A 27,724-nucleotide genomic window follows, 5' to 3' on the forward strand; every position below is an offset into this window, starting at 1 on the left:
AAAGGACAATAGGAGCAGCCTGTCACCCTTTTAAAGGACAATGGTCCCATATCATCCCTTTTGAAGGACTGACTAGAGGTGCAAAGAGAGAGAGAGAGAGAGAGTGGAAAAACAAGAGGGAACTGGGAAGAAAAGAAAAAGGGGAGAGAGAAGGGAGGAGAGAGAAAAGAAAAGAAGGGAAAAAGAGACACGTGTGACTTTTTTCAGGGCACTTCATATTTTAAAAAAATGAAGTGTCTCAGGCTATGTCACATAGGTACAGGTACGGGTGCAGGTACGGGGGGTGCGGGTACGGGTACGGACCATTTTTAAAAAACTTGGGTGCGGGGATACGGCCGTACACACACATGCACATATACATATATGTATGTCAAAAAAATTCAAACAGAATAACATATTCGCACATATATATATCAAAAAATTACAAACAGAATAACATATTCATAAATCATAATCCAAAATTTATCATTCTTGATTCTCATTCTCCTCAATCGCAAATTTACTGCTCAACTGAGGCCAAAGAAAATCATGCGTGTACAGAAGCATAATCACAAACAAAAGAACAACATTAACTTTTACATAACAAGATAAAGGAGCTAGCGAAGCAAAAAACGAATCCCAACACTACGAAGCAAGAATGAAGAAAAAAGAAGGAAGTGGGACATTAAAATGAGGGTTTCGAAAATTTTAACGTTAAAATGGTTTAAAAAGTTAAAATGTAAAATTCGTTAACATTAAAATCGGACAAATTTGGACTCAGTCAACTTTGGCCGAGTCTAAAAAAGGTCAAAATGACCTTGGGTGCGTCAAGTAGTACCCTGCCGTACCCAGGGCCATACCTGTGTCGTACCCATACCGTGCGGATACTCCTCCTCAGGAGGAGTACCCGTGTGACAGAGGTCTCAGGTGTGTTGACCCATAGTGTCAGCATCGGACCTTCATGTTTTTAGAAGTATCTATAGAACATAGGCTTGCATCTAACCTGAACTGGAACGCATGTTTGCAAAGAGCCATTAGTTAATAGTGTGAGTTTACATAGGTCCAGACTCCAAACCAAGTGAAACATGAGAATCTCCATGGTTATGACCAACCTTGGCTGAGTCAACATTTTGACTACTGAACCAACCATGACTCTGCTGAGTCAATCATATCCACTGTCTAAGTCCAGTCAAGAGGCTTACTGATTTAGTAATTCTAAATTATTTTCCATTTTATCAATTTTAGTTTATATCCATGTATTAATATTATGTGTAATGTACAAAGCTAAATTACACATGTGCACCAAATATGGTGCTGCACCCGCATCGACTCGGGTGCTGGTGCAGCCCGACACGGCACCCGACTCGGTCAAATCGAATCGGGTGCTACTGGCCTATTTTATTTAATAAAACTTTGAATTTTGTATGAGATTAGGGCAACCTTGATAAAAAAAAAATTAAAATATAGACAAATAAAATTATTTATATTACAGATCATATATATATATATATATGCTCTCTCCGCACGGACCGCACCCGCATCCAAATTTTTTTTAACTTGCCTCATACCGCACCCGCACCCATGTGACATAGGTACAAAGTATACGTTTTATTCTATGTATCGCTTAATGTATGTAATAAAATATTTATATGTTAATACTCGAGATTTTTTAAGTTAAACATGACATGCATCATTTTTTTAATATATAAACCAAAAAACCTTAACTTGCCCCAGCAAACTGGTGCTACCGTTGACCAGTTGATGAGTTCTTATATTGCCAACAATGACCAATCATATATTCTTATATTAAGGTTAAACACTGAATAAGATAATCAAAGCAGAAAGATGGTACGCATCCAAATCTAGAATGGAACAAGAACTAGTTAGAACACTATACGAAGTGATTCAAAAGTTACAAGTGTAAAGGCCTAGTAGACAGTGGCTTACCACATGTGTGAACACTCTAAAGGTGGGCATGGGGGTTTCATCTTATAACCACGATCTACGATAAGAAGGGCTATCTGAAAATTAAATCTTGCAATAACCAGAAGCAGTAGGCATCAGAAAGAGTAAATAAATGCAGAGAAAGGATAAAAGACTTAAATCACATGAGAACAGAGACATCCAAAGAATTAGAAGCCAAACACTTTTGGCTCATTTTCAAGATATAAACAAACCTTGCAAGCCTTCTTCTGCATTAAAAGACTAAAGTTACTACTACGAGGAACTTGGTGAAGGAGGAAGTAGAGAAGGTGCCTTCGCTGCTTTTCATGTTCACCATCTTGCAAAGGCTCCAAAGACTATGCACGCACAAAAATCACAAAAATCATCCAATCAAAAATGAAATTCCAAAGCCTCAAAGGGGAACAAGAAAAAAATAAGAACAAAGTATCAAATGAAACAACTGACCTTTAAAAATGGCATGAAAAGGTCAAATATTTCTTTATGGCTTTTCTCATTTCGGGTATGAAAACATTGACCCAAGAATGTGTTGCGCATCACACTTGGAGAAAATGTGGTTTTTAACCAAGCTTTACATCCTAACGATCCAAATATCCCCAAAAATCACCAACAAAAGGAATGACTGATTTAAATTCAACATTAAAAGAAAAAACAAAAACAATAGCTTACCAAGCATTTCAAAGAGCAAACGCAAACAGGTGACTGCATGACTGAATTCCACTGTATCATCACTAATGTGATTAAGTACGATGCTGAGAAAAATGGGATATCGCTCCAGTATACCTTCTTCAAATGCTTGTGGCTCTAAGAAGACAAGCCTTTAGAGGATTGTGCCATGTCAAAAAGATGCAACAAAAATGGAGGATGCTAGCATCAGGCAAAGAAAGATAATTGATGCAAAAATCCTCATCTAGATGTCATTGAATTGTTTTAATTATTGGCTTACAGAGCTTTGATCCCAAGCCATACTGTTATACGTTCAAGTTGCATCCTTGGTCGTGAGGTGTTCAAAGTTGACCGTGAAATTTCAAATTCTAACATGGATATACACTTCTTCAACAAGGGCTGCAATGGCTCAATATCTGCTGCTTTTCTGGAGTACAGCAGACCAACAAAAGTTGTTTGGGTCAGTATTCACAAGCCATAAAATCATGAAAAAATGAAACAAGAGACAAAGAGAAGTAAATAAAAGAGAGGTGTTCTGCAAGACTCAGATCTATCAACTATACTGCCCAGCACAAAATCATGAAAATTTAGAACTGAACAAGTATACAGAGACAAATGGAAACTGCAAAGACAAACAAGAGGAATCTTTTCCCATACAATAAGTCAATAACAATATAATGAAGCTAAGCATTCCATAGCATTTAAAACAATAACAAACAATATAAATTTCAACCTTCTTATTTCACAATATCAAAATGATGAATGCATGGTCATCATTTTTAATAAAAATTTCCACCTTAAAGAAACACAGGCTCCCATTATGGAATATCCTCGCAGGCTCTCCTCTTCACACATGTGATTGCATTATTTTCTGTTAAATTTATATGGATCTCCCAAGATGCCCTGAAGAGTTGTGGACAATGTGAAGCACTCGTCCCTAAGAGGCTTCATTTGCCCCAAACAATAAAATATTTGAAATAACTTAAGTATGCATGATAGGCAATTTCAACTTTCAAGGTACTTCCTGTCGATGATGAGGAAGGTTTTTGAAGATTAAAGAACCTGACAGCTCTTTAATATTTTTAAATATTTTCCTGGTTTACATTGTAATTTTATTGTTTACCCTAATTCTCCATTAAGGGTTAGGGTAAGAGATCAATAGATTTTTACGTGTCTTTCTTCTCTCTCTTTCTCTCACGATAACATACTTTACAAGAACGTCACATGTGGGACCTGGTTGCTCCACCTTCAAGTTGTGATATTGTTGGCTCCAAATGGGTATTTATTGTCAAATACCATGCAGATGGGACCCTTGAACGCTATAAAGCTCGACTGGTTGCAAAAGGATTTACTCAGACCTATGGCATTGATTTCTTTGACACCTTCTCACCAGTTGCCCGATTAGGTACCATTCGTCTATTGATTTCTCTTGCAGTTCACTATGACTAGCAGATGCATCAATTGGATTTTAAAAATGCATTCTTGTATAGCGATCTTGAGGAGACAGTCTATATGCAATAACCACCTGGTTTTGAGGTTCAGCAGGAGTGTGGGAAGGTGTACAAATTGCGGAAGGCTATATATGGACTGAAACAAAGTCTCCGAGCGTGGTTTCACAAACTATCTGATATTGTCTCACAGAGTGGATTCCAAAGGTCACCCCTTGACCATTCAGTGTTTGTTAAGAAGGGAGCGCTAGGTATGGTTATCTTGGCAATATATGTTGATGATATTATATTGACCGGCAACTATAAACAAGGTATATCTGAGACCAAAGAATTTCTTCAAAAGCACTTTGTCACAAAAGACCTTGGACACTTGAGATATTTTCTTGGGATAGAAGTGGCTCGTGGTAAGGAAGGAATCATTCTCTCTCAAAGAAAGTATGTTTTAGACTTATTGCAAGAAACAGGAATGTTGGGAGCAAAAACCTGCCACCATTCTCATGCATCCACGATTGCATTTACATGATGAGCAGTCAGAGCCTGTAGATTCTAAGACGTACAGATCTTTGATTGGAAAGCTCCTTTATGTGACAGTTACAAGACCGGATATTAGTTTTGTTGTGGGAAAGTTGAGTCAGTTTATGGAGAAACCACGGAAGGTCCATTGGGAAGCTGCATTGATGATACTCAAATACTTAAAATCTTCTCCTGGCAAAGAACTACTATTCAAGAAAGGGAAGACCTTAGATGTCCGAGCCTATAGTGATGCAGACTACGCAGGATCTATTGAAGATAGAAAATCTACCACTCGGTTTTGTGTTTTTGTAGAAGGGAATCTTATATCATGGAGGAGCAAGAAACAGAATGTGGTCTCACGGTCTAGTGCTGAGTCAGAATATAAGGTCATGGCCCAAACGGCAGCAGAATTGACATGGGTTAAATCCATGCTTGAAAGCCTAGAAATTTCAGTTCAACTACCTATGACTATGTTTTGTGATAACAGGGCAGCCACCTATACTGCAAACAACCCGGTCTTCCACGAAAGAACTAAACACATTGAAATAGACTATCATTACATTCGTGATTTAGTTCAAGGAGGAGTGATCTCTACAACTCACGTGGTCTCTGGAAAACAAACTGCTGATATCTTTACTAAAGCTCTTGCAATTAGTGAGTTTTCAAAGTGTTGTAACAAGCTGAGCATGGTAGATATCTATGCTCCAGCTTGAGAAGGAGTGTTGATGATGAGGAAGGTTTTTGAATATTAAAGAACCTGACAGCTCTTTAATATTTTTAAATATTTTCCTGGTTTACATTGTAATTTTATTGTTTACCCTAATTCTCCCTTAAGTAAGGGTTAGGGTAAGAGATCAATAGATTTTTACGTGTCTTTCTTCTCTCTTTCTCTCACGAGAACACTTACAATGTACCATTTGATTGCAAGACACAAATACATCATTGTACCTTAGCAATAACTATAGCATTGGATCATATAGGTCTTAACTTTAGTTAAGAACACAAGATAAATATTGTAAAACACCTTTTTTGTAAGCAGTACATACAATATTAGTGAAATTACTCATACCCAACGTAAATTGATGTTCTTTCAGCCTGTTAAGGCTTCTGCCTTATAACTATAACCAATGATCTGGATGTCTATGGGACTGTTGCAAGGATATGGCCAATAGATAAAGTGACAGTTTCAACATACCAATACCCTGTAAATAATATATATACATATATATATATATACATACACACACAGAGAGAAAGAGAGACACATATGCATGTTGCAAAAGTGATTAAAGTCTAGCCATTCCTTTTCTGCATTCAGATAATAAAGAACAGCAGGGACAAAGTCCTTGCCATATTAACCCAACTTGGTAATATCATTATTTAGTTGACTTAGACACCAGCCAAAATGGAGCAGTGAAATGCATATATATAGTCATACATGATACAACAGATAGTGAATTGTGCAGGTTTAAATATCCTGTTGAAGCTCATCGCATTATGTTCTAAACAAATAACTTACATGAATCAGAAGTCATATCCCATCAACTATTCATATTGACCTCCTTGAAAGACAATTCAAGATACAATAGAAAGAAAAGAATTTATGTTACTTTACTTGGACAAGCATTACCAGAGGTCATCCTTGTTTCAGAAGATAGATATCACAGAAAGCAACGAATTCATGTTACAATACTTGGACAAGCATTAGCAAAGGAAAACCCTGCCTCAGAAGATGGAGATGGTTCATCATCATATAAGCAAAAGAATGGCCATGATCAAAGTAAAAAAAAAAAAAAGAACATATATTGTATAGGAAAAATGATGCTACTGTAATATAACATTTTAATTCTATATGCAATTATGAATCATGACGATGAATAATTTGATTATTTTCATTTTGTTATATCATTGTGTACTGTTTGAACTTTGGTTAGTGACATAGTTAATTACAGTCATGACAACAGGAGACTTGTGAGATCAACTATATGAAATTGTAGACCAAAAAAGAACTGGTAGCATATAACAACGTGACTTGTAATAGCCTGATTATAGCGGGTTTACGAGGATTGAAGAAACACATTTGGTTAGGCTATTGGAGGATATTCTTACGATCATATCATTTTTCATGTTACAGAGAACATGCTTGCATAACCCATCTGTGATGCCAGCCTCCAAATGTACAGGCAACAGTAAAACTAATAGCATAAGCACCAACCCCACAAAATACACAAATTGAGGTTGATGATGGAAGAGAAGTGGTGAGTGATATGGAAAATGATAAAAGCAACAATCATACCAAGAAGATCATGTTCTCTAGGTATAAATTTGTATCATGAAAAGCGGACCGTGAATTTTACGTCAAGCATTTGTAAGTTCAGAGTTCAGTTTGTAATTTCTGTTATAAAGTGCATTTACTGTGAATCAGATCAGTGTCATTTCATTTATATGCAACTTTTTTCACATATATGTTTTTGCCTTGGTGACTGTGCACTTTGATGTGACAAAAATATTTAATGTTGTACGTAGCTCATAACTTGGTGGATGAAATTCTTGGTTGCCTTTTGCCAAGTTCGAAGTTCATCAAATGCCAGAAATGTTCTTCATAGCACTGTCACAAATATTATTAACAGGTTCTAAACGGCGAGGATTTTCTCGGGTATTTTTCGTTAAACCTGAAAAACCTTGGCAAGAATTCTGCAATTTTTTTAGAAAAGAAAAATCCTAAAAATTAGGAAAAAGTAAAATAAATGAAAACAAACAAGAAAAATAACTTGACAAAAAATGGTGTTTTAGAAATGATAGAAATGAAGATAAATAATTTAACTTAAGTTTTAAACTTTAAAGCAAAAAGAACCTAAAAATATGAGAAAAAACGTGACAAAAATGCAAAAAAATGTGAAACAATCTTTTTGGAGTTTTTTTCTCAAAAAACAGGAAAATGACCTGTTTTTTCGTTTTCATTGTGTTTAACACAGCATCAAATATCGTTCTCGGGTTTTTAGCGGCAAGATTTTTCTCGGGGTTTTAACGGCAAAGTTGCTTTTTTGGGAAAGACATGGGAGAAACTCAAAAAAAAAAGGTAGAAATGAAATAATAAGAAACTAATGGGAAAACATAAATAAAACTTATAACACTAACAGTGATAAAAGAAATGCTTTAATGATAATAAAAATGATGAAAATAATTCAGTTTAAGTTTATATTTGAATCCATGATAGCATCAATGCTAAAAAAATAGAAAATTGAAAAAATCAAGAAAAATAAGGAAAAAAATGCAATAATAACACGATAAAGATTTTTCCTGTTTATTTTCAGAATATCGCAATTTTTTCCCTTTTTTGTTTTTCTTATTTTTGACGTTAATATCGCAATATTTCCAAAAATATCGCCATATCTGTACACTGGTTTAACGTTTTTATTTGGTCTTTTTCGAAAAAGACAGGTTTTATAAGACAATGCTTTAGAGCATATACCCTGTAACTACTATATGTCTTTTATAGACTTTTTTGCATTCTGGTTCTTTTAATTTTCACTAACTTTTCTAAATTTTTGTTTTTCTATTTTTTTTTAATTCTTTAAGAAATGATATGGTCTGCTATATTACTTTACTATCTTATTTAGACTCAACTTGCAAAGTGCATTCTATAGCAATGGCTATAAGAGAATGAAACAGAAAACAAAAATAATATATATGCAAACTTCAATAAGGCATTTCTCTTGCTAGACAACTTAAAAACAAAGCAAGTTTGATATCAAATTGTTGTGTTGTGTGTGTAGAGAGAGAGAGACCTCAGCTTCCCCATTCCTCCAGCAAGACGTAGACCAATTGACCGAACCTTCTCACTCTTCATAAAGAGAAGCGCATACACTCCCTAAAGAAGAAAAAATCCATGTGAAGAAAGTAATAACAAGGAAACAAAGGAAAACATAGAAATCCCAGGAAATAAGACAGACGGCAAGAAAGTCTTGAATGAATTAAGGAATTACAGGGTATTGCTGATGCCCAGCCAAAGTTAGTTCTTGGGAATCATCAACTGCTTCTATAAATGGTATGAATTCGTTAACCAATGACTGATCATCAAGCAATTGTGGGAACATCAGAACCTGTCAGCAATCAAGAAATTGGATGAGGTCCATAATAGCCTATCTACCTATTAAACATTCCTTCATGGAAGAAAAACTCAAATGACAAAGTGATGGAGCAAGGCACCTTTTGACCCACAAAACTAATGGAAGTATCACCACATTCATGATTATATACTATATAGATACAGCACCACTCAAGGGCTATGCAGTACTTCAGACACCTAACCTCAAAGAATGAAGAAGAAATCACTGAAAACCACAAATTTGCTTTATATGGTAGGAAAGTACATTAACTCAGAGTCTCAGACATTTCCTTTTGTAATCAGCTAAGTAATACTGGTGCTCGAGTTGCCCTAACATACCCATGTCAGTACAGCATTCTTTTGACACAGATATGCGAGGGCAACTGAGTACATTTTGGATAGTATATGGGTCAACCCAATCCAAAATGTTAAAAATTTTTTAGTTGATCCATTTGTGTCAATGTTGATCCCCGATGACTACATCTTTCCTTGTTGTATCCTTTCCTCAGTCAATGCAACGATGACGGCCGATTATAATATATAGAGAAAATGTAGCTTTTTTCATTGGTTTTACTATGTAAAACAATTTTTTCCTCAATTTTCCCAATTTAGTATGTGAAACCCCATATTGAAGGGAACCATAGTCAACCTTATGTATATATTCTGTGTGTGTGTGTCAATGTTATTCGTATCGTATGATACGTACCGTATCGAATGATAGTTACCGTATAGGTTTATAAAATACATACAGTACGCTTACTATATATGATACGCTTACTACACACGATACGCTCGTGTATCGTAAGCGCATCGCCCGTATCGTATAATACGGGCGCTGTATCGTACGATGTGGGCGATACACCCTCATAGCATACGATACGGGAAAAAACACAAAAAGGGGCCCGACAGCCCCTTTCTGTGTTATGTTTTACAGTTTAAACACTCCTCGCTCTCTCTCTCTCTTCTTGTTTTTAAAGACTCCAAAGGACATGGGAGGAAGAGATTAATGAAGAAAATGAAGATGATGATGCAAATGACGAGGATTATCGTTGAATCATGAAAGATGATAACTATATGTTTTGAACTTATGAACCGTGATGCAATCTAAGTCCTAAGAGTCTAAGACTCTAATTCCTAAGATTCTGTAAAAAATTTCAAGTTAAAAATTGTGATGGATGCTAATTATGTTATTTTAAATCTCTGATTTCTTATTTTTGAATCAGTTGTTGACATACATGAATGTTCCTTATGTATGATGATTTTTTTATAGTGAATACATTTTTCTTTATTTTTTTTATAATTCCAGATTTTTTCAAAAAATTTAATGATTTTTTCTCTATTTTTCTGATTGTTTAATATTTTTTAAATTAAAAAATTAATTTTATGATACGCTACGCTACTTTTGCAATATATTACGATACGGCATATAGGTCGGCCTGACCAATACACATTACGCTACATCTTTTACAACATTGGTGTGTGTGTGTGTGTGTGTGTGTGCGCCCCGTTGGTTCACCAAACCCTGACCCAGCATCTACAGCTAAAGCACCATTTTCATATAACTGCTTGCCACCTATGCTCTGCTAACCATTCCAAGTTGAGGGACCTAGGGTTTAGTATCCTGATCCAACAGCTGATGAAGGGATGAGGCCATGAGAAGAACAGGGAGTCTACTGGATGCGGCTGAACTGGCGGAGACTCTTGCAACAGCTGGAGGAAGAAGTGAAAAGTGAGCATATGTTGTGTCAAACACATCCAGGGAGAGGAGGTGATTCTTTTCTCACACTCCCACCTACTTTTTCTTTCTCCTCTTCATTCTGTTTTTTACTCCACAATAAAATCTATCCACCCTGAGATCAGCCATCAGTGGATCCTAAAGAGCAGAGAAGACCTGAGAAACCAGTCCCATTTAACTGATTCTCATATAATATATATATATATAATCAAAGGGTCGCCAATAGGACATGGTGCTTTCTTTGGAGGTGAAAGAAAACTCTAGTCAGCAATTAGAAGTCCAGGGAATCCAGCCACTAATGAGAAGAAAAGAAGGGCCCAAGCTAAGAAGAGAAAGCATAGATAAAAAAAACTGGGATAAGGGAAATTATAACCCATTATCAGCTTAGACTGGAAATAGATTTGGAAAATAGATTTTAAAATACACGTGTTCACAAAGTAAAGCGCCACCATTTTGTATGTGCATGTGATGCACCTTCCTTGATAGAACGGTTGACCAAAGAAATATTTTGGTCTGCTTGCAACCAGTGTACCTGTAGAAATACCCAGAGATACTAGCAGTTCATTTGTAAATGGAAAGATGAAAATTACGAAAAGCAATCACAAGAACAAAAAAGCTTGGATATTGCATATCTGATTGAACTAAAAGATAACATACTTCAAACAACACACTAATGACTTCATCATTGTAGTCTGGCAAGCTCTGTTTTCCTGCCATATTTTTTTTGTTAAGAACCTTAAGATGCTCTGTCACCCTTTCTTCATCAAGGGTCTCCAACACATTAAGAAGAGGGCCAACAGTATCTGACTCAAATTCAACACTATACGCCTGCTTGGCCTCATGGTGCTGAGAAATGCAATGAGTGCATGCCCTTAGTTCCTGTGAGATTCTCTTCCACAAAAGTTTTAGAGGTGATGCTGGAAGATCATCTTGATAGTAACCATGAAATGCTTCCAGAAGGGGCCCCATTAGTGCTGAGTAGCCACACCAAATATGTACTCCATCTGCCAACTGAATAAGAAACTTGAAAGAATCTGAAAACCTGCACAAGTACGAAAACCTAAAAATCAGTTACTAACAACTAAAATAGATTAGCACCTGCAATATGCCATTTCACAAAAAATAGATTGTGCACAAGTGATAGATATCCTTTGTATGAAAGCACTCCACCAATCTTTATATCCCCTACCTGCCCTTACCCAACACATCAACAGTCCACTTTTCAAGTTTGGAACAACTGGATTCCAGCTACTGGCACAATATGGGTATGGATATGATACTGCAGGTATGCAAATGGGAAATTTCATCAGTGGGGGTATGGGGGTACACTGGGGGCGTGTGTATGTGTATAGATGTGTAGGTATATACCGGGAAAACAGGTAGCTACCAAACTTTGAAGAGAATAATCTGGGTTGTCGGTTCCAATGAGATCAGACAGTAGAGATTAAGTTGCAAACACAGAAGCCAGCCTATTTTTTCAAGAGTCCAAAATACCCTTCTGAGTTCTAACTTCTAAGACAGGAAAGAGAGAGAAGAGAGAAGCAAATGAGTTTTCTTAAATGAAACCCCTTGTCTCCTTTGAGGGACACTTAGGATTACGGAAGAAACAACTTGATTTCTATATTTGTATATTAATCTCCACTATATGATCTCTTTAGAATCAACAGCGTAAATGATTCACATCAAGTCTGATATATGAGGGTCCTGTACATATGTTTTAACTGAGAAAAATCTATTTGGTTCCTATTTATAAGTTTTAAAGAAGCTTTCATTGAAAATATTCCCCAATGACCTGACAATGCAGCCTCCTCAGACACCATAAGAGGAAAGAGAGAGAGAGAGAGAAGAGGTTTATGAGGGCAAGTTTGTCACTTGAAGAATAACCCTTCCTTTCCCTCCCAATCCCTTCCATTTTTTGGGGAATTGGAAACAAACTGAAGATTTTTTTCACTTCCCTTCTTGTCATTTCCATTCTTTTCTATCCAAACACAACATTCCATAGTGCTTTCATTGCCATCCTTCATTTCCCTCTATATAAACACCTCCACTTTTATTTTTTCCTTTCTTTGCATCTATTTTGCTCCATCCAAACAAGATGTTAGACCGTATTCACAGATAACCTTCAACGTCACCATAAACCACTATCTTTGTATGAAATGTTGTTCCAGCGTACCTGTCTGTACCTGACGGCCACTTGCAACATTAGTTCAGTGCTCGTCCATTCTCATGACAAGGGTGGAAAAAAAAAACCCTGTCCATCTCTTTCAATCGATTGCATTCCCTAATGATTTAACTTTAACATAGCAAGCAGGTGAATACGTGGGCAACCAACTTCCCATTTATCTAAACAGGGACCTCTAATCTACTCACATGCTGTGTCCTGTCTGTTAAACCAGGAGCTCAGTGGAAGCGCAAGAATGCCATGTCCCCATGCCTCTCTGGTGGTCATGCAAACTACCATCGTATTCGAAATTCACAATTGAAAAAGAAGAGGGGACAGATATCAGATGTCAACAAAACGTCACTCATACTTCCCTGGTTACGATTTCATGATGGAAAATGAAACTACGGTCAGGATTTTGACTGTCTACCAAAACTAATTAGTTGAAGTGCAGGATTCGGCAGCATTCCATAAGTCACATGCACATGCCTAAGCTACTAAGTCATTTCCGGTCAAACTCACGGGATCCATTCATGCATGGTAAACGCGAATAGATTCAAACGTCAAATACCAAAAGCACGATCATCAAACCAATGACCAAATCGGTAGGAAGAGAACAATTTTTCGCTTCAACGACAGAAAGCAAAAAAAAAAAGGAGAAATAGTCATCACCATTCTTCCTTCTGCCTGCGGACTATTTCCTGCTCCGACGGATCGGTCGTCGTAGTCTCCGCCTCAACGAGACGAACCCACCGATCCTGCAGTTCTCCCCTACTGTAGTTTCTCATTTCTGCACTCAATAGGCCGAGCATTGACGTAGACAACGATCCATGCTGGAACACGGTTAGGATTGCCGGTTTAGGGTTTAGGCAATTCTTCCTATCCTCCTCCTCATATCAATCACAAGAAATCCCCAGTCAGATAGGTTATCCGGATTTCTACGTTTGAACATTGGATTGAAGAAGCGGATTGAGGATTAATGTTAGGGTTTTAATCGCCCTCTTCCCTCGTCTCTTCGCTAGCCGTTCTTGGGATGGAGAAATGGAGGGAAACACGAAGAACACGGATCTTAACGGGACGACAACGGACGCACAAATCAAAATAACGTTATCATCGTGAGGTGATACGTGCCTAACTTGGACCATGCCGAGCGTAGCAGGAGATGTGGGTCAAATCTCTAAGTGAGGTTATCCGGCAGCAAAGCGTAACGGCATCTAGAACTTTAGTGAGGGTAGGGCGGAGGAGTGTCTTGTGGGCGCCAAGGGCCAAAATCAAAGCGAGGTTAACACTGGGAGGCATCCATAGGCCCTAGTAGCACCAAGAATTTAAGTTAAGCTATCGCCTCAAGAGAGGAAGCAACGACGAAAAGCCTTACGAGTAAGCGAGGCTATCTTCTACATGCGGCAAGCTATGAACAAGGCAAGGCAGCCAAGGCCGAGCCTAGTAACTTGACCAAGGTCAACCATAGCGTCCTAGTCCAACAAGATGAAAAAGGTGTATTGCAGTCAAGCCCAGCCACGGGTGAGCACAAGGAGACAAGTGGATCCGAACTCACCAAGTGGGTCAAAGAACAAAGAAGGTTCCGCGTACAAGTGATTAAAGACTTCATATAGGACCTAGGAAGGCTGTGCCTAGCCTATCTCCTACAACAGCCTAGGGTCAACCTAGGCGAGGTGGGTGCAACCCCAATCTTTCTTCAGTAGCACCATCATGGATCAAGAAGCGCTCAGGCAAACCTGAGCAAGTCCAGGCCTAGCGCCGAAGTTAGTTTTTGTTATTGCTTTGATTAATTTTGTTTAAGTATGAGTTTTGATTTGCTTATGTATCGTTTCTTTTATTTCAACTCGGTTTTTGTAAGTCTCATACCGAGACACTTGTAGAACCAGTTCGGCCTATGCTATAAAGGCTTGAAAACTGAGACACTTCATTATGTTTTTGGAATATTGAATCGAGAGTTTCTTTCTCTTTCTCCCTCGTGGAGTTCTCTTGGCCCTTAGGGTGTGGCCTCTTGCGACACTACAAGCAGAAATCTCTCGATTGTGTGAGATCTATTGTGAGTTCAACCAGAGGGACGACAGCCAAAATTCGTCACCAGATGAACAAGCAACGAATAGCCCATCTGACGGTGCATTCTTTTCGACCATGGGAGAGTTTAGAGGCCAAGGAGTAGAGAACGTGCATAGGAGGAGTGGCGCCCATGGCTCTGGCGATGATTTCCAGCCTTGCACATTGACCACCGGCGGCAAATCTATGAGATAAGTACCAATTCTCCTAGGTACTTGCTGTAGAATTGTTGGTTTCCATCCGATCTATGAGATCAACGTGAGATCTACCTATGCATTCAAGAGAAATCTTGTTTAACATAGGCTTGATCAAGAGGTATCGACCAAGATTGAATGTTGAACCAAACAAGCGATTAGAGGAAGATCCGATGCATTTACTTGCCAATCCAGCAAGGATCTAACACCGGGGACTACCTCTAGTTGGTCATGGGGTTTGATATAGTTTTCCTCGACTTATCATTGATTAATATTGGGCTAATCATTGGCGAGGAATCAAGGACACCCTAAGGAGGAGAAAGGAGAAGAAGGTCAGAGCAAGAAGAAAGTCACGGTTTTCTGTAGGAAACCGCAGCATAAGTCTTTGATCTGAAGGCCATATCTTACGATCCACTAGGAATTTGGAGGCGAGTAGGGCACCGTTGGAATTGTCTCGGTGTCCCCTACAATATATTCGAATTTGGTGGTGATCACATCGTTTGGGTGGTTAAATCTGTGGTGAAACGGACTGCCTATCGCCGCCGTGACTCTGCTTTGACCAGAGGCAGTTTCCCGATGATCTGCTGGGAGTTTGGAGAGTTATTGGGTACCGTTGCTCGACATCCTCTACAACATACTCGATTTTCGTAGCGATCAGACTTCGTTTGGTGGCTGAACCAGCAGTGAAATTAAGACTATCTGCACTGGTGATCTTGACGGAATCAGACTTACATTTGGTGCCGCCGGTCATTATTCCGACCAACTTCAATCCATACAATGATCCCGTGAATTATTTCCATTTTACCCTTGGATTACAATAATTTCATTATTATTATATCAGAATTATACGAAGGTATTTTGGCCTTAAGGAAGAGATTAACACCGGAGGAAAAGAAGAGAAACCCTAGCACCATTCTTGGAGAGTCCATCTTTCCTATTTCATTTCCTACCAAGTAGGAAGGTGTGACAAGTGGCAGGGACGTGAAGAATTGCTTGGACCAGCTCGCAACAATTTAGGAAGGAGCTGAGACACGTGGTGGAGGAGGGCCTTGTGCACGAGTAAGGCATGATCTTGACCATCGCCAAAATAGGAAGGAGATTCTCTCGCCCATTTGGAGAGGATCTTGCATCCATTTTGGAAGGAATTCAACTAGAAGGAGAACCAAGAGGCAGCCACGTGGAGATTTGGTTGGTGCGACCTAATTGGAAGGGAATCTCAATGTCAGCCATCATATTTGGAAAGGATCCATTGTGCCAAACGTGGAAAGGGACGACCTCTTGCATCAACATTGGAAAGGAATTGAAGGGGACCCCACGGCAATTTTGGAAGGAGATTATTTTGGGAAGATCTTAATCCCATCAAGATCTTAGGCCAAGATAGGAAGGTGACTCACTTCGTATCTTTTGAAAGGAAAATCGTCGAGCTAGGGCGACAATTATGGAAGGAGATTTCAGCATTTGGTGTACTGAACCTGGACGGATCTAAGTAGGCCCTACCCAAAACGAGGAAGGTGGACCTTAGGCGACTTGCCTAAGCCCGACCCTGACAATTTTATCCGCTGCAGGACCGACCTTATAAGTTGGGATCAGGTCCAGATGGAGATCTAGGCGCTTCCAATTTCAACTGAAAGTACCAGCCATAGCAGAGATTTTCCAGTAGTTTTATCCGATAGATTTACGTTGTATTCTGTAGAGGTGTTAGACCCTACTGATACCAACCTATCAGTTGGTATCAGAGCTGTTTGGGGGTTCCGACATGCTCAAATTTCATCAAGTGCAACAGCTGCATCATTTGCATCAGTCGACATACCAGTTGGATCAGCTACATCGGACTCTAGTGGCTGAAAGAGCAAAGTGCAGATTTCAACTATTACCAGCCAGCAGTGGAAAACGGCTAAGTTCCAGGGGTAAATGGCCTTAAAATCATCTAAAAATTGGTGGAGAGGTGTATAATTATTGTGGCTTCAAGGGCATATAGGGCACTGAAGTTGAAATTACCAGAAAATTTGGATTTCTAACCTTATACCAGTCAAACAGGCTGGGCAGACAGAATCTGTCTTGTGTGCAGTCTGCCAGGAAAATCGGGGTGTTTCAGTGGGCTAGACATATCAGATTGACTTTGAAATTTGTGGAGAGCTAGATAACTATTAGATCTTCATGCTGATCAAGTTTGAGGTCCGATTTTCACTGATTAGTACAGTTGCACATCAGCATCTATCTATTGTTACACTAAGGACTGTGGTTATGCACAAGACATAATCTTAGGGTGATCGAACCTGAGGTGTGCTGCCGAGGTGCCAGGTGGGCGCAGCAGTTTAGGTCTCACTTTTGGACCTTGCTGAGGGTGAGAGACAGCTACCAAGGTGCCAGGTGGGCGTGGTAGCAGGCGAACCCATTTCGCATCCCTTGTAGAAGACCAAGCTCGGGCTGCCCTAAGTCATTAGACCAGCACACTCACGTTGGCGCCGGGTGCATTGGTGAGAGTTTGGAGGGTTGCATCCAAAAGCAACCAAGGCTGATCTAGGAGGAGCAGTCCCCACTAGTTCAGTCTATTAAAGATTCATTTTAGACCTTAACCCCAATCCAGAACAGAAATTTGAGAACAAGGATGTCAGATTGAGAATATCAAGATCTAAAGGACGACTCACCTTATGATTACTACTCATCCGAGGACAATGAGTATGAGGAGGATGATCAATATTCTGAGAGTCAATCCTATGGTCAATCTAGTGGGAAGTGCTATGGGGAAAAGGACGACGACTCTAGAGAGCAATCTCTAGTTAAGAAATCTGATAAGTTGTACCAGTTTAGTTATGGCATCACTTGGGTTGACCTGACGAAGTTCCATCCTCAAACCTCCTATCCCTCATCAAGTTATACACATGGGAATATAAGGTATGAGAAGCAAGTGCAAAGTCCAAGGCGATATCACGATACATATGGCTAAACGACCCCCACTCAAGAAGAAGAAAATGACCTAGTCCTAGGCATCTACGGGAGGGGTAGAGGTTATTACAGTTGGGAGTAATCCAAAATGTGATCTAGTGTGTAAGCACCCTAGCTTTCACGGGTTGCGTTGTGAGTTTGAGATTGATAAGGAGCACCAAAAGTATTGGGTAACGAATATGACGCAAAGTGGCAAATTAAGTGTTTCAGGAGAGGTGGTGAAACCCCAATACACAATGCATATGTACGAGGGAGATGTTCTCAAAATAGGGGACTCAAATGTAGAATATAAGTTGGAAGTGGTATCCCCAATTAAGGGACAAGGAAAGAAAGAACCTTGCTCTGTACGTAATGAGCCTAACACGAAAGAGGAGCAAGTGCAAGGAAATCAGTTCCCCGATGACATGACATGTCAAATACGACAACTCCAAGAAAATCTAGAGAAACTCATATCCAAATACAAGAAGTCATGGCAGGAGAATTCTAAGCTAGTTGAAAGCTTAGAAAAGAAAGATCACGCTCCCAAAGAACCTGCAATTATACAAACGTCCAAGAAAGGCAAACCGGAGCAAAGAGCCATAGAGACTGACAAGGTCCAACAAGTTGTGGAAAGTAACAGCCTAATTCAGCCACCCGCGAAGATTAAAAAAGGATATCGTGTCTTGAAAGTGAAGATCTAAAAGCCCAAAACGAAGACTTGTTCCCTTGCCAAAGAAGAAGCCATGGTTTTTCCTACGTCCTTCAAGAAGGAAGCTGTTGAGGATATGCCACCAAAACGAACTGAAAATTTGAAGGGCTACAATCAAGTTTACATGAGACTTGAGTGGCATGAGATGACTGAGCAAGAAAAGGTGATGAAACACTAAGAAGATGAGGACATCCCCACGAAGAGTAGATTGTCACCTAAGGAGGGTCGCAATATCTCTAGCCTCAAGGAGGAAAACATAGAACCAGCTGGCCTATGCAGGTATTTGATCGTGGTAAACCATACCCGATCCTATCTTGGGATGACCACAAAATGCCCGAACATCTCCAAGGACACCATGAGTCCTTCCTTGGGTCACTTCCAAGAGACTATGGACCTCACCCGAAGCTTGAATGTCGGAGTGGTGAATTGAGGAATGAGTTAGCACAATCTACCCAGAAGATTGTAAAGGGCGACATTGGGGTCAAGCTCGATGTAAGGAGGGTGGAGTTGATACGTGCCTAACTTGGACCATGCCGAGTGTAGCCGAGGATGTGGGCGATAGTGTGAAATCTCTAAGTGAGGCTATCGGGCAGCAAGGCGTAGCGGCTGCGATATGTATCAACATCCTTAGTGTGGCTAAGGTATAGGAGTGTCTTGCGGGCACCAAGGGCCAAAATCAAAGTGAGGCCAACACCCAGGAGGCATCCATAGGCCCTAGCACCAAGAATTTAAGTGAGGATATCGCCTCAAGGGAGGAAGCAACAATCAAAAGCCTTACGAGAGTAAGCGAGGCTATCTTCTACATGCGGCCAAGCTATGAATGAGGCAAGGCAGCCAAGGCCAAGCCTAGTAACTTGACCAAGGGCGACCTTAGCGCCCTAGTCCAGCAAGATGAAGAAGGCGTATTGCAGCCAAGCCCCGCCATCGGTGAACACAAGGAGACAAGTGGATCCAGACTCACCAAGTGGATCCAATAACAAAGAAGGTTCCGCGTGCAAGTGATTGAAGACTTCATATGGGACCCAGTATGGCTGCGCCTAGCCCCTCTCCTACAACAACTTAGGGTCAACCTAGGCGAGGTGGGCACAACCCCAATCGTTCTTCAACAGCACCATCATGGATCAAGAAGAGCTCAGACGAACCTGACCTGACCAAGTCTGGGCCTAGCGCCCAAGTTAGTTTTTGTTATTGCTTTGAGTCATTTTGCTTAAATATCAGTTTTGATTTGCTTATGTATTGTTTCTTTTATTTCAACTTGGTTTTTGTAAGTCTCATACCGAGACACTTGTAGAATCAGTTCAGCCTATGTCTACAAAGGCTTCAAAACTGAGACACTTCATTATGCTTTTGGAATATTGAATCAAGAGATTCTCTCTCTTTCTCCCTCGTGGAGTTCTCTTGGCCCCTAGAGCATGGCCTCTTGAGGCACTACAACCAGACATCTCTTGATTGTGTGAAATCTTTTGTGAGTTCAACCAGAGGGATGATAGCTAGAATCTGTCACCAAACAAACAAGCAACGAACAACCCATCTGATGGTGCATTCTCTCTGACCACGAGAGAGTTTAGAGGTTAAGGAGTAGGGAACGTGCATAGGAGGAGCGGCGCCCGTGGCTCTGGCGGTGATTTCCAGCCTTGCACATCGACCACCGGCAGCAAATCTATGAGATAGGTACCAATTCTCTTAGGTACTTTCTGTAGAATTGCTGGTTTCCATCCGATCTGCGAGATCAATGTGAGATCTACCTATGCATTCAAGAGAAATCTTGTCTAACATAGGTTGGATCAAGCGGTATCGACCTACATTGAAGGTTGAATCAAACAAACGATTAGAGGAAGATCTAGTGCCTTTACTTGCCAATCCGGTGAGGATTTAACACCGAAGGACTACTTCTGGTTGGTCGTGGGGTTTGACACAGTCTTCCTCGACTTATCATTGATTAATATTGGGCTAATCATTGGTGACAAATCAAGGACACCCTAAGGAGGAGAAAGGAGAAGAAGATCGGAGCAAGAAGAAAGTCGTGGTTTTTTGTAGGAAACTGCAACGTAAGTCTTTGATTAGAAGGCCATATCTTACGATCCATTGGGAGTTTGGAGGCAAATAGGATATCTTTGGAATCATCTTGGTGTCCCCTACAACATATCCGAATTTGGTTATGATCGGAGATTGTTTGGGTGGTCAAATTTGCGGCAGAACAGACTGCTTATCACCGCCACAACTCTACTGCGACCAGCAGCAGTTCTTTGTTCTTCAACCCATATCTGGCAATTTCCTAGAAGTTTTGAGGAGTTCCATATACTGTTGGAATTGTCTGAAAATTATATACAACATACCCAAATTTGATAGTGATCAGAGGTCATTTAGGAGGCCAAATTTGCAGCGGAACAGAACGGATGTTGCCAGCTGCAACTCTGCTACAACCAGCGATAGATCTGCCTGATCAGAGGCAGTTTTCTTGTCATCCGCCAGAAGTTTGGAAGAGTTGTTGGTACCATTGAAATCGTCTCAACGTCCTCTACAACATACTCAATTTTTGTAGGGATTGGACTCCGTTTGTTAGACAAAAGTGGTGAAATCAGGACTATCTGCACTGGTGATTTTGACGGAATCCGACTTACATTTGGTGCCACCAGTCATTATTCTGACCAACTTTAGTCCATACAATGATCCGGTGAATTATTTCCATTTTACCTTTGTATTACAATAATTTCTTTATTATTATATCAGAATTATACGAGGGTATTTTGGCCTTAAGAAAGAGATTAACACCAGAGGAAAAGAAGAGAAAGCCTAGCACCGTTTTTGGAGAGTGGTCTAGTTGGGGCGACAATTGTGGAAGGAGATTTTAGCATTTGGTGCATTGAACATGGACGGATCTAAGTGGGCCCTATCAAAAACGAGGAAGGTGGACCTTAGGCGACTTACCTAAGCCTGACCTACCTTGTGGGTCCCCACTATCGTGCACCTAGACGAGTCAACGTCAACCACCTTCTATCTCGAGGAGGTCAACCAAGCCTGCTGGGCATGGCCCCACCTACGTGCAAGGACCTCGAGGGCTCAAACACACCTAGCCTAGCACTGGACATACCTTAAAGGAACCGCATCTGCCAAGCGATATAGGCGATTGCTTCCTCCAACTCTCTCTTGCAACTTGGGGTCGACTCATGTTCTGGTGAATGCATCTAATACCCTCATATCTTGTATTATTCACTTGCTTGGGTCGTGACTTCTTGTACTTGTCTTGAGTTAAGGTGTAATTGGGAGAGCCATTGGCAACGAAAGAAGGTGTAGTGGGAAGGAGAACTAGCGACAGACATGTGTCACTAAAGCAAGGCCTGGAAGTGTAGCTGAATATCAAAGGGCAGTAACAGCTGCGGCCTTAACGTTGTGGAGACCTCGGGCGTGGCCCCGAGAGGTAAGAATCTACATCACCCTATAGTACTCGGGTAGGGTGTTGTTTGCAACCAGCCATCGAGCTAAATCCAGCCGACCATGGATTCCTCCGAAGCACTCTTGCTTTGGGCACAATCCGGGCTGATTGAGACCTACCTAAGATTTTAGGCATGGCTTGTACGCATAGGCATGGTTTGGATGAATGAATGTGTATGGCTGAGTGAGCTTGAGCATGATATGTATCGTTCTCGGTTGTATTAAGTGACCCATCTTGTAGTTCTCTGTAGTAGGTTACACTTGGGTTGGGATAACCTCTCTTGTACTCTCTACCTAGGGTTATTATTGAGCTGAGGTTGCTATCCATCCGGCTGAAAAATTGTATAACCCTATTATTATTAGTTCTTTGTGCGCCTGCCTCAATAGATCTTGGGAGTAGGTTCGGCCTTCGACAGCAAAATTTCATCGGGTGCAAGACCGACCTTATCATGAAGCAGTCCCTAACCGAAACTATGTGTTTTTGTAGTCCAATTGGCAAGTTACAGCCCACTCATTGAGACTGTGTTTCGTCTTGACAAAGCTTTTCGCCAACTGTAAAACCCAAGAGTGGAGCGCCACCCTCTCTCTCTCTCTTCTCTCTCTTCTGTGAAACAATGCCTTGTATATTCATCTCATTACTAATTTTGAAATTTTCACGAAGTTTCTCAACATAATTTGTTAGTTGTTATTAATTAATTGGTTTGGTTTGGTTTTGTTAGTTTGAATGCCAACAATATGCATTTGTAGAGAGTGATCAATTATGACTAGGGAACCCCAAGAAGAAAAAGAATGTCTTTTATTTTACATCGACTTCACCTTTTTTACTTTTGACACATTTCACTTCAGTTCAAGTCATATTATTATTTTTTAGTTTACTTACTCCTTCTATTCTAGATACACAAAGTGTAAAGACGCTGTGCGATGTGAAGAGAAAAGCCCATCAGTGTCTTCATGTCTCAGCCACTTGAATTGGGAAATTCAGTAGTGCACTTTTAAGGGCATTAATGCACATTACTAGTAGCATGGTAGGACGTCACTGGGCTGCACACTAAGTTGATCCAACTCGGGCTCCATTCGAACTCGCTAGAAAAAACTTAGCTTGAGTTCGAGCTTACACTTATACTCAAAATGATAAACAAGTCAAGTTCGAGTTGCAAAAACTCGATTGGTGTAAACTCAACTCGGCTCGATATTTAAAAACAATTGACTCAGATAAACTGATTCATCAAGTTGGCAAAAAGTTCACTAGCTTACAACAAATGTAAAACACATTTTCTTCATGCTTGCTTCTTCATTGTTGTAGAAACAAAACAAAGAGAAGAGCACGATGTAACGTGGAAAAAACCCTCAATAAGAGGGAAAAAGACCACGGTTGAGGGAGGGCTGGTGCCCACTAGCAACCAGACACTCTCTCTCATAAACTTTCATTAACTCACTAAAATTAGGGTTGTTAAGTAGGGTCATAACCACACACTGGATCGGGTCCAGATCCAGACCCAAATAAGAGATCCAAATACCACATATGTCAACGCTCCCCCTCAAGTTGGGCATACATATCAAACATGCCCAACTTGGATACATTTCTCTCAACCGGAGTGACTAGTAAGACTTAACATCCACAGTTTGGTCTTCAGACTTCACATATGGTAAAATCAACACTCTGGCATCAATTCTCTCCTGAATGAAGTGACGGTCAATCTCAACATGCTTTGTTCGGTCATGTAACACGGGGTTGTTGGCCAGATTGATTGTAGACTTGTTATCACAGTACATCTTCATAGGTCCTTCAGTCTCTATCCCAATATCAGTCAGCAATACTTTCAGCCACAATAATTCTGACACTCCAGTAGCAACAACCCTATATTCAGCCCCTGCACTTGAGCGGGAACAAACATCTTGTCTCTTGCTTCTCCAAACAACCAGATTTCCCCCCAAGTAGTACCCTGAAGTGGATCTTCTAGTATCAACACAACCTGCCCAATCTGCATCTGAATACCCTTCAATCTCAATAGGTCCTTGTTTCATATATAGAAGTCCATTTCCAAGATTCCTCTTCAAGTAACATAAGATTCTATCAACAACCTTCAAGTGAGTATCTGTAGGCGCATGCATGAACTGACTCATTACATTAACGATAAAGGTGATATCAGGTCTAGTTAAAGTGAGGTAGATCAATCTTTCAACTAGACGTTGATATCTCCCCTTAGCTTCTTCACAAAGAGGTTCTTCATCCTTAATACTAAGTTTGTGTCCAACATTTAGAGGAGTAGAAGCCGGTCTACACCCTAGTTTTCCTATCTCATTCAGTAAATCCCAAGTATACTTCCTTTGATTTAGCATAAGGGTCGTACCTGATCTAGCAATTTCAATACCAAGAAAATATATTAGTTTGCCAAGGTCCTTGAGATCAAATTCAGCAACCAGTAAACCCTTTAATCTTATTATCTCATATTTATCATCACCTGTAACAATCATATCATCAACATAGACTAACAAAAGAGTAACCTTATCTTTCATCCTCTTTACAAACAGAGTATGATCTCTGTTTCCTTGTTTGTAGCCATGTTTTCTCATAACAAGTCTAAGACATTCAAACCATGCTTGGGGAGACTGTTTGAGCCCATACAAAACCTTCTTCAGTTTACAACATTTTCTCGGTTTCTCATAACCTAGGGGCATACACATATACACTTCTTCTTTAAGATCTCCATTGAGAAAAACATTCTTAACGTCAAGTTGGCACATCTTCTACTCCTTCAACACTACTAAAGAAATAATAACTCTAACAGTCTTCATCTTCACAATAGGAGCAAACGTCTCCAAGTAGTCGATCCCATATTTCTGACTAAACCCCTTGGCAACCATTCTAGTTTTGTACCTCTCAACATTCCCGTCTGGTTTATACTTAATGAGGTAGACCCACTTGGATCCAACCTGATGATCTGCTTCAGGGATCTCTACCACTTCCCATGTCTGGTTTCTACTCAAGGCTTTCATCTCTTCTTGCATAGCATGAGTCCACTTGGGATCACTCTGAGCTTCTGTAACAATCCTGGGAATCACAGCCAAAGACAGAGATGATACAAAAAATTTGTAATCCGTGCTCAGTCTAAAATATGACACAAAGTTACCAATAGGGTGTTGAGTACATGACCTGACACCCTTTCTCAGGGCAATGGGAAGCTCCTCCTTTTCAGTTTCTGTCTGAATGTCTTCCTCAATAGGTTTCTTCTGAGCACAACTTGGGTCATCCAGGGAAGAAGTAGGATTGGGATTAGGAGTATAATTCTCACCAGTAGTCACCTTATCTGTACGAACTCTTCTCTTAGAGTACACCTGCCCAAACAAGAGATTACATTCCTCTTCTGTCCGAGTGGAACACTCTTCATTTCTCTCCTATTCAAGCAGCTCAATAGGTGGACTCTCTTCTTGTTTGTACTCTAAAAATTCTGTAAATTGAATTTCCTGACTCGGAGAATACTCTTTTCCTGACATACACTTCTCCCTCTGAAGAGGATTCTCACAAAAATAAGAGACATGTTCCAAGAATATGACATCCTTGGTAACATAAACTCGACTAGTGGTATGATCAAGACACTTATACCCCTTTTGAGTAGGAAGATACCCAACAAATATTCCCTTCATTGACCTTGGATCAAGTTTTTTAACATTAGGGATGTTATCATGAATGAAGCAAACACACCCAAATCCACGAGGGGGGAGGTGAAACCATGAAAGGTTGACGATTCCCTAAAAGCATAGAGTGGGGAATCCGCCCATTTAACACACGACTAGGCATGCGGTTAATCAAGTATGCACTGGTAAGAACAACATCTCCTCAATAATGTTTGGAAAATTCATTTGTAACAAGAGGGCTCTGGTGACATTAAGCAACTGACGGTTTTTCCTCCCAGCAACCCCATTTTGAGGAGGGGTATAACTACAAGATGTCTCATGAACAATCCCCCTTTTCGAAGGAAATCTTCAACAACATGATACACATACTCACGAGCGTTATCAGACTGAAAGGTCTTAACAGAACCACCATATTGGTTCTCCACAAGAAGAATGAAGGTCTCTATGACATGAGGCACTTCACTACGATCTTTCAACAGGTAACAAAGACAGTTCGTGAGTAATCATCTATAAATGTTATGAAATACTGAAAACCACAACGGGTATGAATTCATGAAGGCCCTCACACATCAGAATGGATCAAAGAAAAAACTTCATTAGTACGACTGTTGAAAATAGGATATGAAGCCCTAACATGTTTAGCAAACTGACATACATCACAAGATATCATAGATATGTCCAAACTAGAACATAACTCAGGAAATAACTGTTTTAAAACTCCAAAAGGGAGATGTCCAAGGTGTTCATGCTAATACAAGAATAGAAGACAATCTTCTCTCTTCTTCTCGGTCCTGCTAACTGCCGTCATAAGAGCATTGACCACACAGATGAGAAGTCTATATAAGCCTTCAAATACCAAACCAATCTCAATCATCTTCTTTGTCACCAAGTCCTGCAAAACACAACGATTTGCAAAGCATATGAGTTCACAGTTCAACTCCTTAGTAATCTTGCTAACAGATAACAGATTCAAGGGAAGATGAGGAACATGCAAGACACCATGCACTAAAAATTTGTTTAACAAAGAAAGACTCCCTTTTCCTGCCATAGAGGTAAATGAACCATCCACAAGAGAAACACGTTCCTTTCCAGAAGATAGCTTATACTCATGAAAAAACTTAGGATTGCCAGTCATGTGATGGGTTACACTACTGTCAACAATCCATTCTTCCATACAAGAATTACCTTTTTACCAAAAATGACCAAAATATGGTTAACCTTCACATCATCTGACACTTACGCCTGACCAACATCAATCTGACTTAGATAAGCACAAAGCTCATGAATCTATTTAGCTGAGATAGAGGCTTTCCCTCCACTAGAGTTGGTAGCATCAGAAGTAGATTTCTTCCCACTAGAAGGTTTCCCTCGACTATTCTTCTTTTCAAGATGGAGGTCCCAACAAAAAGCCACTGTATGACCAGTCTTCTTGCAGTGAGTGCACTTGCCAGGAGGTCCGACAGCTCTTATAGGACCATGGCTAACAAGAGCAGACCTCCCATTATACGAAATGTGATCCCTCCTTTTTCTAGTAATAACAAGGCGTAGTTGTTCTTCAGCTTCTACTCGAGAGTAAACATCTTCAATATTAGGTAGTCTGTTAGAATTAAGGATTTGACTCCTTATACCTTCAAAATCATCATTCAACCCTGCTAAAAATAGGAATACCCTATTCTCCCATTCTTTGGCTAAATAACACACTTGAACTTGCAGACAATCCCAAGTTTCATCATAGTAGTAGTCAAGTTCCTCCCACTTAGATTTCAAGGCAGCATAGAAATATGCTACAGAGTGATCACCTTGTCGTAGAGAATAGACATCATTCTTCAACTGATACACCTGAACAATTTTCTTCTTTTGGCTATACATCTGCTCAAGTATAACCCACATATCCCTCGCAGTCCTCTTGCAAAGACTGAGGGGTTGAATCTCGAGGGACACAGAGTTGACAATCAAGTGTTAACTTGGTTGTCCTTGAGAACCATGTGTCCCAAGCAACATTAGTCTCTGTCGGTTCAATCTTCCTCCCGTTTATATACGCAATTCTGCCTCGACCTGCGATCCCCATAGTCATAGCAGCGGACCATTGGAGGTAGTTCTCTTTGGTAAGGCGAATAGTGGTGACCTGAACACGTATATTTTCAGTTCTAACACCCCCTACATCAGCTTGGCCCATATTGACAATATACGAA

General features: G+C 40.1%; 2 protein-coding genes across 4 annotated transcripts in view; both read right to left on the reverse strand.

The window, feature by feature from the left end:
• LOC116267851 (uncharacterized) overlaps positions 1-13,605 on the reverse strand; it is a 57,982-nt gene extending 44,377 nt beyond the window's left edge. For all 3 annotated transcript variants that reach the window (XM_031649780.2, XM_031649779.2, XM_050075336.1), the window contains exons 1-9: positions 13,245-13,605; positions 11,069-11,453; positions 8,555-8,671; positions 8,357-8,439; positions 2,888-3,034; positions 2,611-2,759; positions 2,389-2,519; positions 2,157-2,279; positions 1,927-2,000 (exon numbers count right to left, since the gene is read on the reverse strand). In XM_031649780.2, the coding sequence (XP_031505640.1) occupies positions 1,927-2,000; positions 2,157-2,279; positions 2,389-2,519; positions 2,611-2,759; positions 2,888-3,034; positions 8,357-8,439; positions 8,555-8,671; positions 11,069-11,453; positions 13,245-13,384 (1,349 nt within the window). In that variant the 5' untranslated portion in view covers positions 13,385-13,605. The remainder of the gene's footprint in view (positions 1-1,926; positions 2,001-2,156; positions 2,280-2,388; positions 2,520-2,610; positions 2,760-2,887; positions 3,035-8,356; positions 8,440-8,554; positions 8,672-11,068; positions 11,454-13,244) is intronic.
• Positions 13,606-26,819: 13,214 nt separating this feature from the next.
• On the reverse strand, positions 26,820-27,401 carry LOC116267863 (uncharacterized). Its single transcript, XM_031649802.1, has one exon. It carries the CDS (start codon positions 27,399-27,401, stop codon positions 26,820-26,822), a length of 582 nt encoding a protein of 193 aa, XP_031505662.1.
• Positions 27,402-27,724: the final 323 nt, after the last annotated feature.

This window comes from Nymphaea colorata, unplaced genomic scaffold (genome assembly GCF_008831285.2).
Source record: "Nymphaea colorata isolate Beijing-Zhang1983 unplaced genomic scaffold, ASM883128v2 scaffold0001, whole genome shotgun sequence".
In the NCBI taxonomy this organism is placed as follows: Eukaryota; Viridiplantae; Streptophyta; class Magnoliopsida; order Nymphaeales; family Nymphaeaceae; genus Nymphaea; species Nymphaea colorata.